This window comes from Eimeria maxima, genomic scaffold, assembly GCF_000499605.1.
Source record: "Eimeria maxima Weybridge genomic scaffold, Emw_scaff410, whole genome shotgun sequence".
In the NCBI taxonomy this organism is placed as follows: Eukaryota; Apicomplexa; class Conoidasida; order Eucoccidiorida; family Eimeriidae; genus Eimeria; species Eimeria maxima.
The window spans coordinates 1-14659 of record NW_013566487.1 but is presented as its reverse complement, the minus strand read 5'-3'; the positions used below and the strand labels follow the sequence as shown (position 1 = coordinate 14659).

General features: G+C 47.3%; 3 protein-coding genes across 3 annotated transcripts; 1 reads left to right on the top strand and 2 right to left on the bottom strand.

Moving 5' to 3' along the window:
• Positions 1–918: 918 nt before the first annotated feature.
• EMWEY_00032020 (hypothetical protein, conserved) lies at positions 919–4072 on the bottom strand (the record flags this gene model as incomplete). The annotated part of the gene is made up of 2 exons (XM_013481758.1): positions 919–924; positions 1277–4072. 2 exons carry the CDS (start codon positions 4070–4072, stop codon positions 919–921), a joined length of 2802 nt encoding a protein of 933 aa, XP_013337212.1.
• Positions 4073–7921: 3849 nt separating this feature from the next.
• Positions 7922–12590, top strand: EMWEY_00032010 (zinc finger MYND domain-containing protein, putative; the record flags this gene model as incomplete). Its single annotated transcript, XM_013481757.1, has 5 exons — positions 7922–9080; positions 9358–10334; positions 10592–10666; positions 10857–10968; positions 11428–12590. The coding sequence occupies 5 exons, from the start codon at positions 7922–7924 to the stop codon at positions 12588–12590; spliced, it is 3486 nt and encodes a 1161-aa protein (XP_013337211.1).
• A 1669-nt stretch (positions 12591–14259) lies between these two features.
• Positions 14260–14591, bottom strand: EMWEY_00032000 (hypothetical protein, conserved; the record flags this gene model as incomplete). The annotated part of the gene is made up of 1 exon (XM_013481756.1): positions 14260–14591. A coding segment is annotated over one exon (332 nt), but the record flags the coding sequence as incomplete, so codon positions are not given.
• Between the last annotated feature and the right edge of the window lie 68 nt (positions 14592–14659).

The window sequence follows — 14659 nt, the reverse complement described above, 5'->3', positions numbered from 1 at the left end:
AGCAACAACAACAGCAATAACAACAACAACAATAAGAAGAAGAAAAAGAAGAATATACTTACTAGTTTAAGGGCAAGTTGAGGAGTAACAAGATGATTAATAGTATAATAATGTCTAATATGTGCAATAAGAAATAAAAAACGAAAAGAATTAAAATTATCGCCAAAAATTATTTGAAAATTTGAATTTTTCAAAAAAATATTTTTTGGTGACAAATTTAGATGGAAACCTTTACCATATAAAAAAGAATGTAAATATATTAATGAATGAATTAAATGATTTATTACATCCAAGACTGCAGTAAGACACACACATACATATTTATTTATTTATTTATTTATTTATTTTATTTATTTTATTTATTTATTTTATTTATTTAGGGTTTATTTATTAAGATGATGGATTGGTTGGGTAGTGTCTGTTAGTGCCACATATAAAAATGAATATAAATATATTAAGGAATGAATTAAATGATTTATTACGTTCAGTACTGCAGACATAGACAACCAGTTATTTATTTATTTATTTATTTATTTATTTATTTATTTAGTGGAGATTGATTGGTTGGTTATTATGCATATTAGGATTAAAGACGGGATAAAAATGAATATAAATATATTAAGGAATGTATTAAATGATTTATTACGTCTAGTGCTGCAGACACAGACATAATTATTTATTATTTATTTATTTATTTATTTATTTATTTATTGTAGGATGGATTGGTTTGTTATATATAGGGATTAATGACATTAAATGATTTACTACGACTAGTACTGAGCAGAAGACACGCAAAGACACATAATTATTTATTATTTATTTATTTATTATTTATTACGAGGATGTATTGGTTAGTTAGGATTAGTAGACATATAAAAAGGGAATGTAATAATATTAAGGAATAAATTAATTGATTTATTACCTCTAATACAGTAAAGACATATAATGACACGCAAAGACACGCAATTATTTATTATTTATTATTAATTTATTAATTACTTATATTTATTATTTGTTTAGTGTACTTATTAATATTAATGAATATACTAAATAATTTATTATATACAATAATGCACAAAGACGTGCAAAAACACATAAATATACATGAATATATATATGTATATATATGTGTATGTCTTTGTATATATGTATATATCTGTTTATTGCTAATTAATATTTATTACTAATTAAGTACTATTTATTATTAGTTAATTATAATTAATAAAATAAAATAATACACCCAAACAAGCAATTCCCTAAACCCTAAACCCCAAACCCTCGTGCATGCACCTCCTTGTGGTGGTGTAAATCCATCTCCTTGTGTTTGCTGCTGCAATTTCTGTAGATTTATTTGTTTATATAATGGTCCTGCTGCTGCCTCTAATACAACAAATACTTCTCTCCTTCCAGTAGCAGCAGCAACAGCAGAATCATCTGCCGTCTTCATTAACACACTGCTGCTGCTGCCACTGCTGCTGCTGCTGCTGTCGTCGCTGCTGCTGCTAGGGGCACTCCAGCAGATTGCTGCACCTTCCTGCTGCAGCTCGAATGCCTTAATGCGGATGAGACCGCAGCAGTTGCTGCGCTGCCACTCTAGCAGCTGCTGCAGCATCTGCTGCTGCTGCTGCCACAGAGGACTACCAACAGCTGCAGGCTGCAGCAGCAAATGTTTAACAACTACTTTCTCCCTTCTTCCCTGTGGCCCAACATATGTACCCGGGTGTACATGCACCTGCAGCAAACCCGAGCGTCTCCCCGTGTTGCTGCTGCTGCTGCTGCCACCTAAATATTCAACATTTATCTTCTCTAGTCTTCTTGCCTTCATACCCCCTAACTCTACTTGCTGCTGCTGCTGCTGCTGTGCTGCTGCAGCAGTTGCTGCTGACGATGATAGATGTGGAGACGTAGCAGAAGCCAAGGAGGCAGACACCTGTGATGCATGCACTGCAGCAGGAGGAACCTCCAATTCATGGAACAGGTGTTGCTGCTGCTGCTGTTGTTCCTGCTGCTGTTGCTGCTCCTGATGCTGCTGGAGCAGAGCCTGCTGCAGCAACACAGGCCTGTCGTGTCTCTGCAGAGGAGCAGCAGCCACACCAAGGTGCGGCACTCCCTGGTCTGCTGCTGCTGCTGCTGCTGCTGCTTCTGCGGCTGCTACTGTACTCATTGCTGCCCTCTCCCAGGGCTGCAGCAAATCGTCGCAGCTGTGATTAGCAGCAAACCCTGAAGTTGCTGCTGCTCGTCTGCATGCAGCAGCAGTCGACCCAAGACGACTCCCTGCTGCTGCTGCTGCTGCTGCTGCCGCTGGTGCTGCAGCTGTCTTCTGAATAGCAGCAGCCAGTGGCTGCTGCTGCTGCTGCTGCCCAGAACGCTGCAGCAGCTCCAAAGCTAGCTGCAGCACAAGTCTATCCTCGTTACCCAAGCTTGCTCCTGCGGGATGCTGCTGCTGCTGCTGCTGTTGTAGCTGCTGCAGATGCTGTAGCTGTTGCAACTGCTGTAGCAGCTGTTGCTGCGTGGGATCATGGGTTTGGTGGACATGCTGCGGCTGTTTCTGTAGGTGTGGCAGCAGCACCTGTTGCTGCTGCTGCAGCTGCTGCTGTAGTTGCTGCTGTAGCTGCTGGGGCTGCAGCTTCATGGGAAGCTGCTGCTGTTGCTGCTGCAGCTGCTGTAGATGCTGCGCGAAGAGATGTGGATGCTGCTGCAGATATTGCTGTGCTTGATGCAGTTGCTGCAGCTGCTGCTGGTGGAGTTGCTGCTGTTGGGTGTGCTGTTGCTGCATATGCTGCTGCTCCAGCTCGGGATGGAGCTGGTGCTGCTGCAGGTGCTGCTGCTGCATGTGATGCTGCTGCAGCAGATGGTCTTGTCCTTGCTGCTGGAGGTGCTGACGGTGAAGCTGCTGCTGCCGCGTGAGTTGTTGCTGCTGTTGGTGTTGCATGTGCTGCTGCTGCAGCAAATGTTGCTGCTGCTGCAGCTCTATGAGGCGCTGCCGCAGCAGCAGCTGCTGCTCCTCTGTGCTTCTCTCTACTTTCTTGGCAGCAGCTGCTTCGTTAACGGTTGAGCTCAGCTGCTGCAGCAGCAGAAGCTGCTGCTGGTGTTGCTGTTGTTGCTGCTGTGCTGCTGCTGCCAAGGGCAAGGGAATTCCGTTGGTTTTGCTTCTTCTTGGCTGCTGTTGCAGTTGTTGCTGTTGCATGTGCTGCTGCAGCTGCTGCAGAAGCTGCCGCTGCTGCAGTTGCTGTTGCTGCAGTTGATGTTGATGCGTTTGTTGTTGCTGGTGTGGGAGTTGTTGTTGCTGTTGCTGCATATGCTGCTGCTGCATGTGCTGTTCCTGTTGCTGTTGTTGCTGCTGCTGCACAGCCGCAGCAACCGCAGCAGCAGCAGCAGCTTGCTGCGTTCCATTGCGAGTTTCCGACGAACTTCTCTTTTGCTTTCCTTTTCCTGAGCCTCCCCGTTTTCCTCCCCTTTTTGCTGTCCCCCTCGGTTGCTGCTGCTGCTGCTGCTGTTGCTGCAGCAGCTGCTGCTGTTGCTGAGGTTGTTGTGCTTGTACCTGCTGTTTTGGCTGTTGCTGCTGTGCTTCTGGTTGATGTTGCTGGAGTTGCTGTTGCTGTTGTTGTTGCTGTTGCTGTTGCTGTGGTTGCTGTTGTGGTTGTTGTTGCTCCTGTGGTTGCTGCTGTGGTTGCTGCTGTGGTTGCTGTTGCTGTGGTTGCTGTTGCTGTGGTTGCTGCTGTTGCAGTTGTTCTTGTTGTTGTTGTGGTTGCTGCTGCTGTTTTGTTTTCTGCTGTTGCTGTGCTTGTGGTTGTTGTTGCTGTTGCTGCGATTGCAGCTGCTGTTGCGGTTGTTGCGGTTGCTGTTGCTGCTGCTGCTGCTTCCTGTCTTGTTGCGCAGATGTTGCTGTTGTTTTTTTGTTTTTTTCTTTTATTCCTTCTACCTTCTGATGCCGGGCGCCACCCGGCAGTTTGCTGTTGCTTTTGCTGCTGTTGCTGCTGCTGCTACTAACTGGGTTGCTGCTGTCTGTGAGAGCTGCTGCTGCAGCAGCAGCAGCAGCAGCAGGAACGTCTCGACGAGTCATATGAGGCATTGTGAAGCCAAAGGGGCCCCTTCACTCCCGTGACCTTACCTGTGGGGCCCCCAATGTGTACGGAGAGGTGTGTGCTGCTGCTGTTGCTGCTGTTGCTGCTGCTGCGCCTGCTCCTGCTGCTGCTGCAGCTGGTGCTGGTGCCGTTTCTGCTGCTGCCGCTGCTTCTGCTATTGTTGTACCGGCGGTGGTGTTTCTCCACCGAGAAATGGCAAATCAAGAAGGGCTCGATTGAGTCCTTCAAATCATTCCAACAACAAACCTGCTTCCTGCTGCTGCTGCTGCTGCTGTTTCTGCTGTTGTTGCTTCTGTGGAGGTGGTGCTAGTCGCTGCCTTCTTTACGACTGCTGCTGCGAATGCTGCCGCGTCCCTTGAAGTCACTGCGGAGTTTTGGTGTTGCTGCTGGTTTTATTTTTGCTGCTGTTGCTGCTGTATTTTGTTGCTGCTGCTCTTTCTGAGCGAGAGAACAGACACGGCCCCAAGTGCAGCAGCAACAGCAGCAGCTCGGCTGTGTTGCAGCTCGTGCTGCGGCAAAGTATGAAAGGCTTGTTGGCTCTTCAATTGCTGCTGCTGCTGCGGCTCTGATCGGTTCTCTTATTAGATCAGTTGCTGCTGCTGTTGCCGCGGCGTAGCCCTGGGCACCGCTGCTGTTGCTGCTGCTGCTGCTGCCGTTCCGGCGTTGTTTCTAAATGCTTCAGCAGCAAAACATAGATGTGTTAAGCTTAGCTGTAGCAAAAACAGAGTGGTCGCCGTTGCTGCTACTGCAACAGTTGCTGTTGCACGTGCCGCTCTTGCTGCTCTTGTTGATGCTGCTGCTGCTGTGTTGCAGCCTTGTAGGCTGCAGTACCTGTTGTCAGGGGGAGGTTCTTGAGTGCCTGAAGGAAAAGAAAGGCAGCAAAAGGAAGAAAATGTTGATTGTTGATGCTGGAATGTACGTACAGCGGAAGTGACCGCTGCTGCGGCGCGCGCTGCTGCTGCTGCTGCTGCTGCTGCGGTTTGCTGTTGGCGATTTCTTGCCTTATGGAGGGCTTAAGAGGAGAAATAAAAGGTAAATAAAGAAGTAAAATAGTAAAGAACGTGCAACACCGGCATAAGGCGGTTTATTTCACTGCTAGTACGCAACATTTATCCTTGCCTGTGTGTGCGGCATATGGGTAACAGCTGCGCCTGAGGGTTTCTCCCCACATGCAGCATCATATTCGCTGCTTCTGCTAGTCGTTTTTATACTTTTAAATATTTTTAGTTATTTTAATCTATTTTCCTCCCTGTTTCTTAAATTTTAAACCGCCTTTGACCCATACAGACATCCAGCGTCACCCCTTGCTGGTGTCACCGCCGAGCGCCAGGCATTGCTGCCCAAAAGAACCAGCAGCAAAAAGCAACAAAAACACTGAAATAAGCATAAACAACATCATCAATGCATACACATGTATGTTTTAGTGACCCTAATGAGGTATTAGGCATTATTTCAATCATTTTCTGATGCAACAGACCTCCATCGGGCATAAGGCAGCGACAGGTACAGGAACGCCTGCAGCAGCAACAGCTGCAACAGTTGTAGCAATACCGACAACAACGACAAACCTAGAACAAAAAGCAGCAAAAACTGAATGTATCTACGAAGAACTCATAGCAGCATCCCTCTGTTCACCCCCCCCGACCCTAAATTCTAAACCCTAAACCCTAAGCATAAGGACGTTGCAGGAGAGCCCAGCAACAGCAACAGAAACAATTGCAGTAACAGCAGCACACGCAGCAGTGTCCACTGCTTCTGTCGCAACTGCTGCAGCAGCAGCTGCTTCACTGCTGCAGGTGTTGCTGCTAACTTCGTTTCTGCCTTTGTGGGCGTCCAGTTGGAGGCAGCACAATCTAGAAGATGTAAACCCTAAACCCTAAACCCTAAACCCTAAAATCTAAGCCCTAAGGTGTGTCAATGCAAAACTCGAAGGATAAATACCCACTGCCACGGAAGTGTCGCGGGCTTTGAGGTCGATTGTTTAGTGGCTAGGGTTTAGGGTCAAGGGTTTAGGGTTTGGGGTTTAGGAACGATGGGTGTGGTAATAACAAAAACAAGAAAAAGGAGAAAATAAATAACTGCAGTAATAAAAGGACTAATAAAAATAATATACTATATATTTAATTATATATATATTATGTATACAGGGTATACATATTACGTTAATATTATAATATTATCTATATAGCAACATATAATAATAATAATATTAATAATAATAAACGCAATAATTCTACAGCAGCAGTAAGAAGGAAAAAGGCAACAAAAGGAAAAAGAGAAACAAAGAGAAAGAAAAAGACAAAAAGAGAGAAGAAATTAAAGGAAGAAAGAGGCAAGAGACACATAAAATATAAATAAAGAAAAGAAGCAAAGACAAGGAAAATAAACAAATGCAAAGAAAATGAACAAAGACAAAGACAGTAGAAACAAACAAAGGCAGTAGACAAAGAAAAAGACAAGAAACAAAGACAAAGAAAAGGTACAGAAAAAAGAAACAAAGAAGAAAAGGAAAGTGGGGAGAGAAGACCACCGAAAGGAAGAGAAACAAAGGAAACCAAGAAGACAAGGGAAAAGAACAAAGACAAGGACAAGAAACAAAGAAAAAGACAGAAAAAACAAGAAATAAAAATAAAGAGAAAGGCAAGAAATAAAAGGAAGGGCAAAGACAAAAGCAAAGAACAGAAATAGGAACGGAGAGCAAGAGAGCAGCAGCAAGAAAGAGGGAGGGACGAATAAAAGGAAAAGTAAATATAAATATAAATACAAATAAAGGGAATACTAAAAAGGAATTAAATTATTTTAATTATAATAATTAAATAAATCTTCCTTCTTTGTTTAATGCAATAAACATATCGTGACTGCGGTGTGTGGTTTTGCAGTGTTTTTGTCCTTAATTACTAATTTTTTTCTTCTTTTTTCTTTCTAATTATTATTCACTTTTTTATTCTTTTTATTCATCCATTTGTTATTAATTTTTTCTTTAACTAAGAGTAGAAGCCTTGTCTCGCTGATGGTTTTCCTGCTGCCGCTGGCTGTGTGGCCCCAGACCCTAGACCCTAGACCCTAAACCCCAAACCCTAGAACCTAGACCCTGGGATTGAAACTTTAAAGTGTTCAGTTAGGCATTTAATTCTGAAGGGAAATTCGAAGAGGAACGCAAAGCCAAAACCCTAAACCCTAAATCCTCAACCCTAGGGGGTTGAGAGGTTGAGTTGTCTCGGTAGCTAAACACGACAAGAAGGAAGACTGGTTAGGCGAGCAAAATAAAAGATAGGTGAAATTTAAATATTTTGACTCATGCCTTATTTTAGATTTTATGTTTCTTAACTGAGGGTTTAGGGTTTAGGGTTTAGGATTCAGGGTTTATAGCGTCGAGCTGCATGCAGCGTGGGGCCGCAAAGTGTTGGGTTAACGAGGAGGACAAAATTAAAAGATTCTTCTTTAACGCTATTTGCGTTCTTCTCTTAAACCGTTAGCATCAAAGTGTTGCCTCCACGCCGTAAACCCTAAAGACTAAACTCTAAGCCCAAAACCCTAAACCCTAGCCGGGCACCAGAAGCGCGGTCCCTGTCCACAGCGAAATCTGCAACTTTTTTTTGTCTTCCTAATCGATTTACTCCTATAAACATTGAGTCAGATATGTTCTAAACTCAAACGCCTAAACCCTAAACACTAAACCCTAATCCCAAAACCCTAAACCCTCGAGAGGTGTCTATCGCTGGCTGTCGCGGGACCACCCCCACGCAGGAGGCGTTTCCTCTTCAACTCCTCCAAGGGTTTAGGCTTTAGGGTTTAGGGTTTAGAGTTTAGGGTTTGGTAAACCCTGGTCCTATAAAATGCCACGCAAGCAAAAGACACGTCCTTCCAGTCGCCGAAATGTCAAGACCGCAGCAGCGGCTGCAGCTGCTGCAGCAAACGCAGCAGACGCTGCATCAGCAGGGACAGCAGCAGCGGTGGATGCTCCTGCTGCTGCTGCTGCAGTGGAAGAATCCGTTACAAGCCAGAGCAGCACCCGCTGCAGCACCAGCTGCACCCTCTTGGACCCTGCTCTGTGCTCCCTCAGCAGCAGCAGCCTCAACGGCAGCAACAGCAGCAGCAGCGGCACAACACTAAACCACTTTAAAGCTCTTCTTAAGGCCTTAGAAGGAGTAGCAGCAGAACGCAAGAGAAGAAGTCGCAAGGTCGACTCAGCAGAGTTGCTGCTGCACTTCATGCAGCACATATCTTCCCCTGCAATGGAGGAGCTGCAGCGGCAGCAGCAGCAGCAGCTAGTATTGCTGCAGCAGCAGAAAGGAGAGCAACCAAACACAAACAGTTCCCAAGGACTTCCTCTCCTTAGGGGGGCCCTGTGGCATGAGGCTGCTTGGGTTGCGCTGCTTCAACGTGCGCTGCAGCAGCCAGCAGCATCAACAGCAACAGAAACAGCAGCAACTGCAGCAGCGGCAGTAGGTGACGGTAAGGGGCTCAACCTTGTCGAGCAGCAGCAACACCAACAGCAGCAGGAACAACAACAGCAACAACTCGCCAAAGTGCAGGGAGTGGACGAAGAGCAGCAGCAGCAGCTGAAGAATGAACAGCAGCAGCTGCAGCAGCTGCAGCAGCTGCAGAAACAGCAGGAGGAGCAGGAGCTGCTGCTACAGAGCGAGCAGCAGAGAGACCGTCTTGCAGAAGTTGGTGTAATGTTTGCTGCACAGCAGCAGCAAATGTATTTGTCGCTGCTGCTGCTGCAGCAGCCTGATTGGGTAGCCGGGGCATTTGCTGCTCTTGATGATTTGCTGCCGCTTGCAGCTGAAGAAAGTCCTGCATTGGCAGAAGCAGCTGCAGCAGATGCAGCAGCTGCTGCAGCAACCCCACAGAAACAGCAGCAGCGGCAGCAGCAGCAGCGGCAGCAGCAGCAGCAGCAGCAGCAGCAGCTGGGCGCATTTGTTGCAGCAACAGAAGCAGAAGCTGATTCACTAAGGGAGAAATATTTCAGGACCGTCCTCGATGCTCCAGGTAAATAAAAGACTAATTTATTATTAATTAATTAATAATTTATAGATTAATTGGTAATTAATTAATATTTATTTATTTATAATTAATTAATTAATTAATACATGAATACATTCAACAATTATAATCAATTTTGTATGCATGTGTACACATATGCACATATAATGTATAGTTATATATGATGTAAGAAGATGTATACACGAATATATTTGTATTATGTAATATATATCAAGTATGCTGCTGCTGCTTCTTGTGCTGCTGCTGCTGCTGCTTGTGTCAGATGCTCCAACTGCTGCTAGCAGCAGCTTAGGTTACCGCGACAAGAAGAAGGAGAAAAGATTATGTAGGGCTGTTGCTGCGCTGCATCTGCTTGTGTCGCTTGCTGCTTCCGAGTTTACTGCTCCTGCTGCTGCTGCTCTCTGCAACAGCAGCAGGCTGCTGCGCTCTGTTGCCCCCCTTATTGCAATTGCATGCAGTAAAGGAGGACTGCTTGCTGTTGTCGTGCTGCGCGCACTTATGCAAGCGATTTCTGCTGCTCCAGAGGCAGCCGAAGCAGCAGCAGCACAGGCTGCAGCTGCAGCAGCCAAAGCAGCGGTAGCAACATTAGATGCAGCAGGAGCAGAACCGACGGACGGAGCAGGAGTAGCAGTGCCCGCAGCAGCAACATCAACTGCAGAGCCCGCAGCAACAACCAATCCAGCAGCAGAAACCGCAGCAGAGCCCCCAGCAGACCCCCCAGCAGCACAAGATGCAATTGGAGAGCCTACAGCCTCAGCCAATTCAGCAAATACAGAAGGAGGGCCTGCAGCAGCACCACCAAGAGCAGAACCCGCGGCAGCAGCACCAAAAGCAGAACCCGCAGCAGCACCACCAACAGCAGAGACGGCAGCAGCAGCATCAACAGCAGAACCCGCAACAACAGCAACGACAGAAACAGCAACAGGCGCAGCAGTAGCGTCAACGGGAGAGCCTCCAGCAGCACCAGCAGCAAGAGCAGCATCAACAGCAGCCTCAACAGCAGCAGGAGAGGGCGGTTTGAGGCCTTCTCTGCTGTCGGTGTATCGCAATGCTGTTGTCTCTCTGCTGCATTTAACTCTACAAGAACAAGCAACAGATCCAAGGGGGGTTGAGGGTTTCGCTCTATTTGCTGCTGCACCTGCTGTCCCTCTCGTGCTGCAGCTGCAGCAGCTGCGCATGCATGTGCTTAAACCCGAAAATATCAACATCTTCGTATACTACCTACAGGTCCTACTCAAGGTCAGAAACCCTAAACCCTATACCCTATACTCTCAACCGCCCTGCGAACATTAAACGCTAGACAGCTCTGCAAACCCGAGACCCTAAACCAATCTGGAAACCTTAATCCCTAAACCGCTGTGCAAACCCTAGACCCTGAAAGTTCATGCGGCCTTGCACGTGCTGCTGTTGTTGAGTATTGCATATGCTTGTATTATTTCTCCTTTTACAACTAAAACAATATAAATTGTTTATTTTGCATGCGTGCATGCATGCAGGTATTAAATGACTCGCAATTCCATTGGCATACAGAAACAAACATGCAACTATCAAGAGATGTGGCAGAGGTCTTGGTAAGAATACTTAAGACATTTCTTCCCTCCCTCTTTTGTTTCTTTACTGCAACACTTGCGTTATAATAAGAGCAATACTTAGGGTTTAGGGGTCTATAGGGTTGAGGGTTTTATAGGTTTTAGGCTGTAGTGTTGTATAGAGTTCACGGTGCTTTAAGTTTAGGGTTTAGGATTTAGTGTTTGGGTACAGGCGGAGCTGCAACGGGATGAAGCGGGTTTGGCTGTCATTCGGCAGCAGCGGACGGAGTGGTTTCTCTTATGGCGCCGCTGTAAACAACTCTGGGCTAATCAGTGGAATCAAGGTATTGCTTCTGCTGCTGTTCTTCCTGCTGCTGCTCCTGCTGCTGCTTCTGCTGCTCCTCCTCCTGCTGCTGCTGTTCGTGCTGCTGGTGTTAGTCGGTGTCGATTTCTGCTGTCTGCTTAAGCGACGTACTGCTGTTAGTGCTTCTGTTGGTGCGTGCAGGAGAGCAGGCAGCTTGGGAGTTGTTAGGAACGGGAATCCGAAAGTGCTGCTGTGTGTCCACGTCTGAAATCGCCAGCTGCTGCGTTTGGGGGACCAAACCTAACGAAGGAGGTCAATATGGGTTTAGGGTTTAGGGTTTACGGTTTAAGGAGAGTGTCTAAAGCTGGTTGCCATCATGCAGAGGATGGGCAGTTGACGTTCAACTCGTTGGGGGTTTTATAGTGTTTAGGGTATAGGGCTATAGAGGGATTAGGCTTTTGTACGGCTTAGGGTTTATGGTGTAGGGTGTGCGCTGCAGGGTGTGCATACTGCATGCGTTCGGACAACACTGCACGTTTCTTGCGTCTATTTAATTCGGAGCACGCGGGTGCTCCTGCTGCTGCCGCTGCTGCTGTTGTCGCTACTAAGGAGCCGCAGCAGCAAACGCTCACAGCCTGGGAGGTCGAGCAGCAGCAGCAGCAGCAGTTGTTGCAGCTGTTGCAGCAAGAAGCCGAGGAAGCTCGCAGGGAGAAGACTGCAAGATTTCGTCAAGTGTTGGAGCAGCGACGGCAGCAGAAGAAACAACAGCAGCAGCAACAGCAACAGGAGCAGCAGCTACAGCAGGAGCAGCAACAACAGCAGCATCCCTGGCCTCTTTCGATGCTGCTTGCCACAGGAGTCGTCGACAAGTGGCTGGTGCGAGCTGCCTTGTGGGGCCCCGTTGCTGTGGAGCAGCAGAGCAGTAGTTTGCTGCTGAGTTTAAAGGAGGAATTGGTTGTTGCTGCTGCGTCCTATAGTAAGGCAGTAGGCAACGAGCAGCAGCAGCCGCAGCAGCCGCAGCAGCGGCAGCAACACCAGAAGGGAGGCAGAAAAGGCAAGCAGAAGCACCGGAACATGAAGCAACTATCGGGTTCTGCCGCAGCAGCCGCTACTGCAGCAGCTGCAGCAAAAGCAGTAGCAGAATCTGCTGATGCAACAGCAACAGAAGAAGCAACTACGGAAGCAACACTTGCAGAGGCCGAGAGCCCCCCCGATACTCCAAGCTCGAGTGGAGCAGACTCAACAGAAGCAGGCACGACAGAAGCAGCAGCAACACCAACAGAAGAAGCTGCAACGGCAGCAGATGGCGAAGCAGAACCAGAAGCCGCAACAGCAACTAGCAACCTTCCGGTGCGAGGTAGCAAAAGCGCTGTTGCCGGCAGCAGCGAGACCCTTTCGCCCTGTAGCACCACCAGCACAAGCAGCACCAGCAGTTACAGCAGCAGCAACAGCGGCAACAACAGCAGCAGCAGCAACGAAACTGAGCCCTTTTGCGATGTTGAGTTGTTTGTATCTTCTTTCAAAGAGGAGGCATTGTCTCCGTTGCAGCTGGTGTGCCCCCGCTGCTGCGCTGTGGCCTACTGCAGCACGACTTGCATGCAGAAAGACGAACCAATGCATGCACTGCTGTGCACACCAAACTGTCTCTCTGTGCTGCAGTAGCCAGTCAGCAGCAAAGCCTGCAGCAGCAGTAGCAACGGCAGCGGCAGCAGAGAAGGCTTTAGCTGCAGCACATCCGACAAGAATTATAGGTGCTGCTGCTCGTGCTGGCGCGAACGCACAGCAGCAGCACTACACTGCCTGGAGCAACGGTAACAGCCAAACTATAAGAAAAGTAGCTACTTCAGCAGCACCACATTCAAACGGAGCTGCTGGAACAACGCAGGCACAGAAACCGCCGTACTAGCTGCAGTAGCAAACCCGCTGCAGCACCAAAACCCCCTGCATCAGCAAACCCACTGCAGCAGCAAACTCGGTGCCTCAGCAAAATCACTGCAGCAGCAAACCAGCTGCAGGGGCAAACCCACCGCAGAAGCAATTCCGCAGCACCAGCAAAACCACTGCAGCAGCAAATCCGCTGCAGTAGCAAATCCACTGCAGCAGCAAGCCAGCTGCAGCAGCAAATCTACTGCAGCAGCACAGCAGCAGTAGCAGCCGCACAGCTGTAGCAGCAATACAGCTACAGCAGACCTCAGTGGCTTTCCGCTTCAGCCTGCGTTGGAAGCAGGTTGTCTCATTTGCTTGCCAGCTGCACGAGTAGCAGCAGCAGCAGCCTCAACTGCAGCAGCAGCAACCGCATCAGTGACTGTAGCAGCAGTGACTGCAGCACCAGCAGCGTATGTATAGCAGCAGCGACTGCACCTGCAGTAGCATTAGCAACTGCATCAACACAAAAAATATGAACAGCAACAGCAGCAGCAACTGCAGCAAGTGCAGCAGCTGACAGTCCCTAATCAGCAGCAACAGCAGCTTTACGACTAGCAGCAGCAACGCCCTTGGGGGGGTGTTGACATATTTTTTAAGACTTAATATGTGACAGCGGCAAATAAATTTATTTTTGTTCGTCTTAAGGCAAAATAATATAGAACGGTCCTTCAAATACGAACAGAAACTGCAGCAGCAGCAGCAACTGCAGCAGAAGCAACCACAACAGCAGCAGCACTGTTACTGCTGGCAGTAGCAGTAACAGTGGCAAAAAATGCCGCAACAGCACACCAAGCACAACACAAAAATTAATATTGCTAGTAGCAGGAGTAACACGTGCAGCTGCAGACAGTCCTTCTTCCTGGTGCAATTATTGCTGCATTTTAGGTGCACGTGGAAGCAATGACCAGACTAGGGTTTAGTGTTTAGGGTTCAGGGCTTTGGGTTCGGAGGCTGAGGGTTTGCAGCAAGCAGTAAAGCTCTCCCCTTTTTGTCTCTTTTTGTTTGTCTCCCTTTCTCCCTTTTCTCTTCTTGTCTCTTTTCTTTCCCTGTATTTTTTCTTCCCCCTAGGTAATAACCTAATGCATATTATATATTTAGCGCATATACATGTATATGTACATATATACATGTAGTAATTTAGGAGTTATTATTGGTGTTGTGCCCTCCGTTGCCCTCGTTTTGTTGTTTGGTTCCTGTCTCCTTGTTGTGTCATATACACACAAAATATATATTTAGTTGTGTCTGTTTTGTCTTTATTTGTCTCTTTTGCTCCTATTATCTTCTTCTTTCTTTGTCTCTATGTCTGCAGCAAGGCAACGTTTCCTTGTTTTCTTTTTACTACGTGCTGCTGCCGCTTTTTCTGGACAAACGATAAAAAGGAAACGTAGGGTTTACGGGTTAGGGTTTACGGAGAGCACACCATCTCGTCATCCTCTTCTCTCCGCTGCTGCCGCTGTTGTTGCTGCTGCTGCTGCTGAAGCGTCACTTGCTGTTCCTCCTGCTGTGGTTGCTGCTGCTGCTGCGTTTGTGGTGTTTGTTTTATCTGGGCCTGCTTTCTGTCCCGATGCTGCTGCTGCACGCTCTGCAGCTGTTGTTGCTGCTGATCCTGCTGCTGTTGCTGCTGCTGCTGCGTTGCAGCAGCAATTCTGTCTTTAAGGCAGCTGATGAGGGCCCTTGCTCTGTTTTGAGCTTCTGCATCTACGTCTTTTTGCTTCGCCAGTGATTGAATACAACGCCCTATACCAGATACCTAACGCCACACAAACATACACAAAAGAGGATATATATATATATATATATTATAT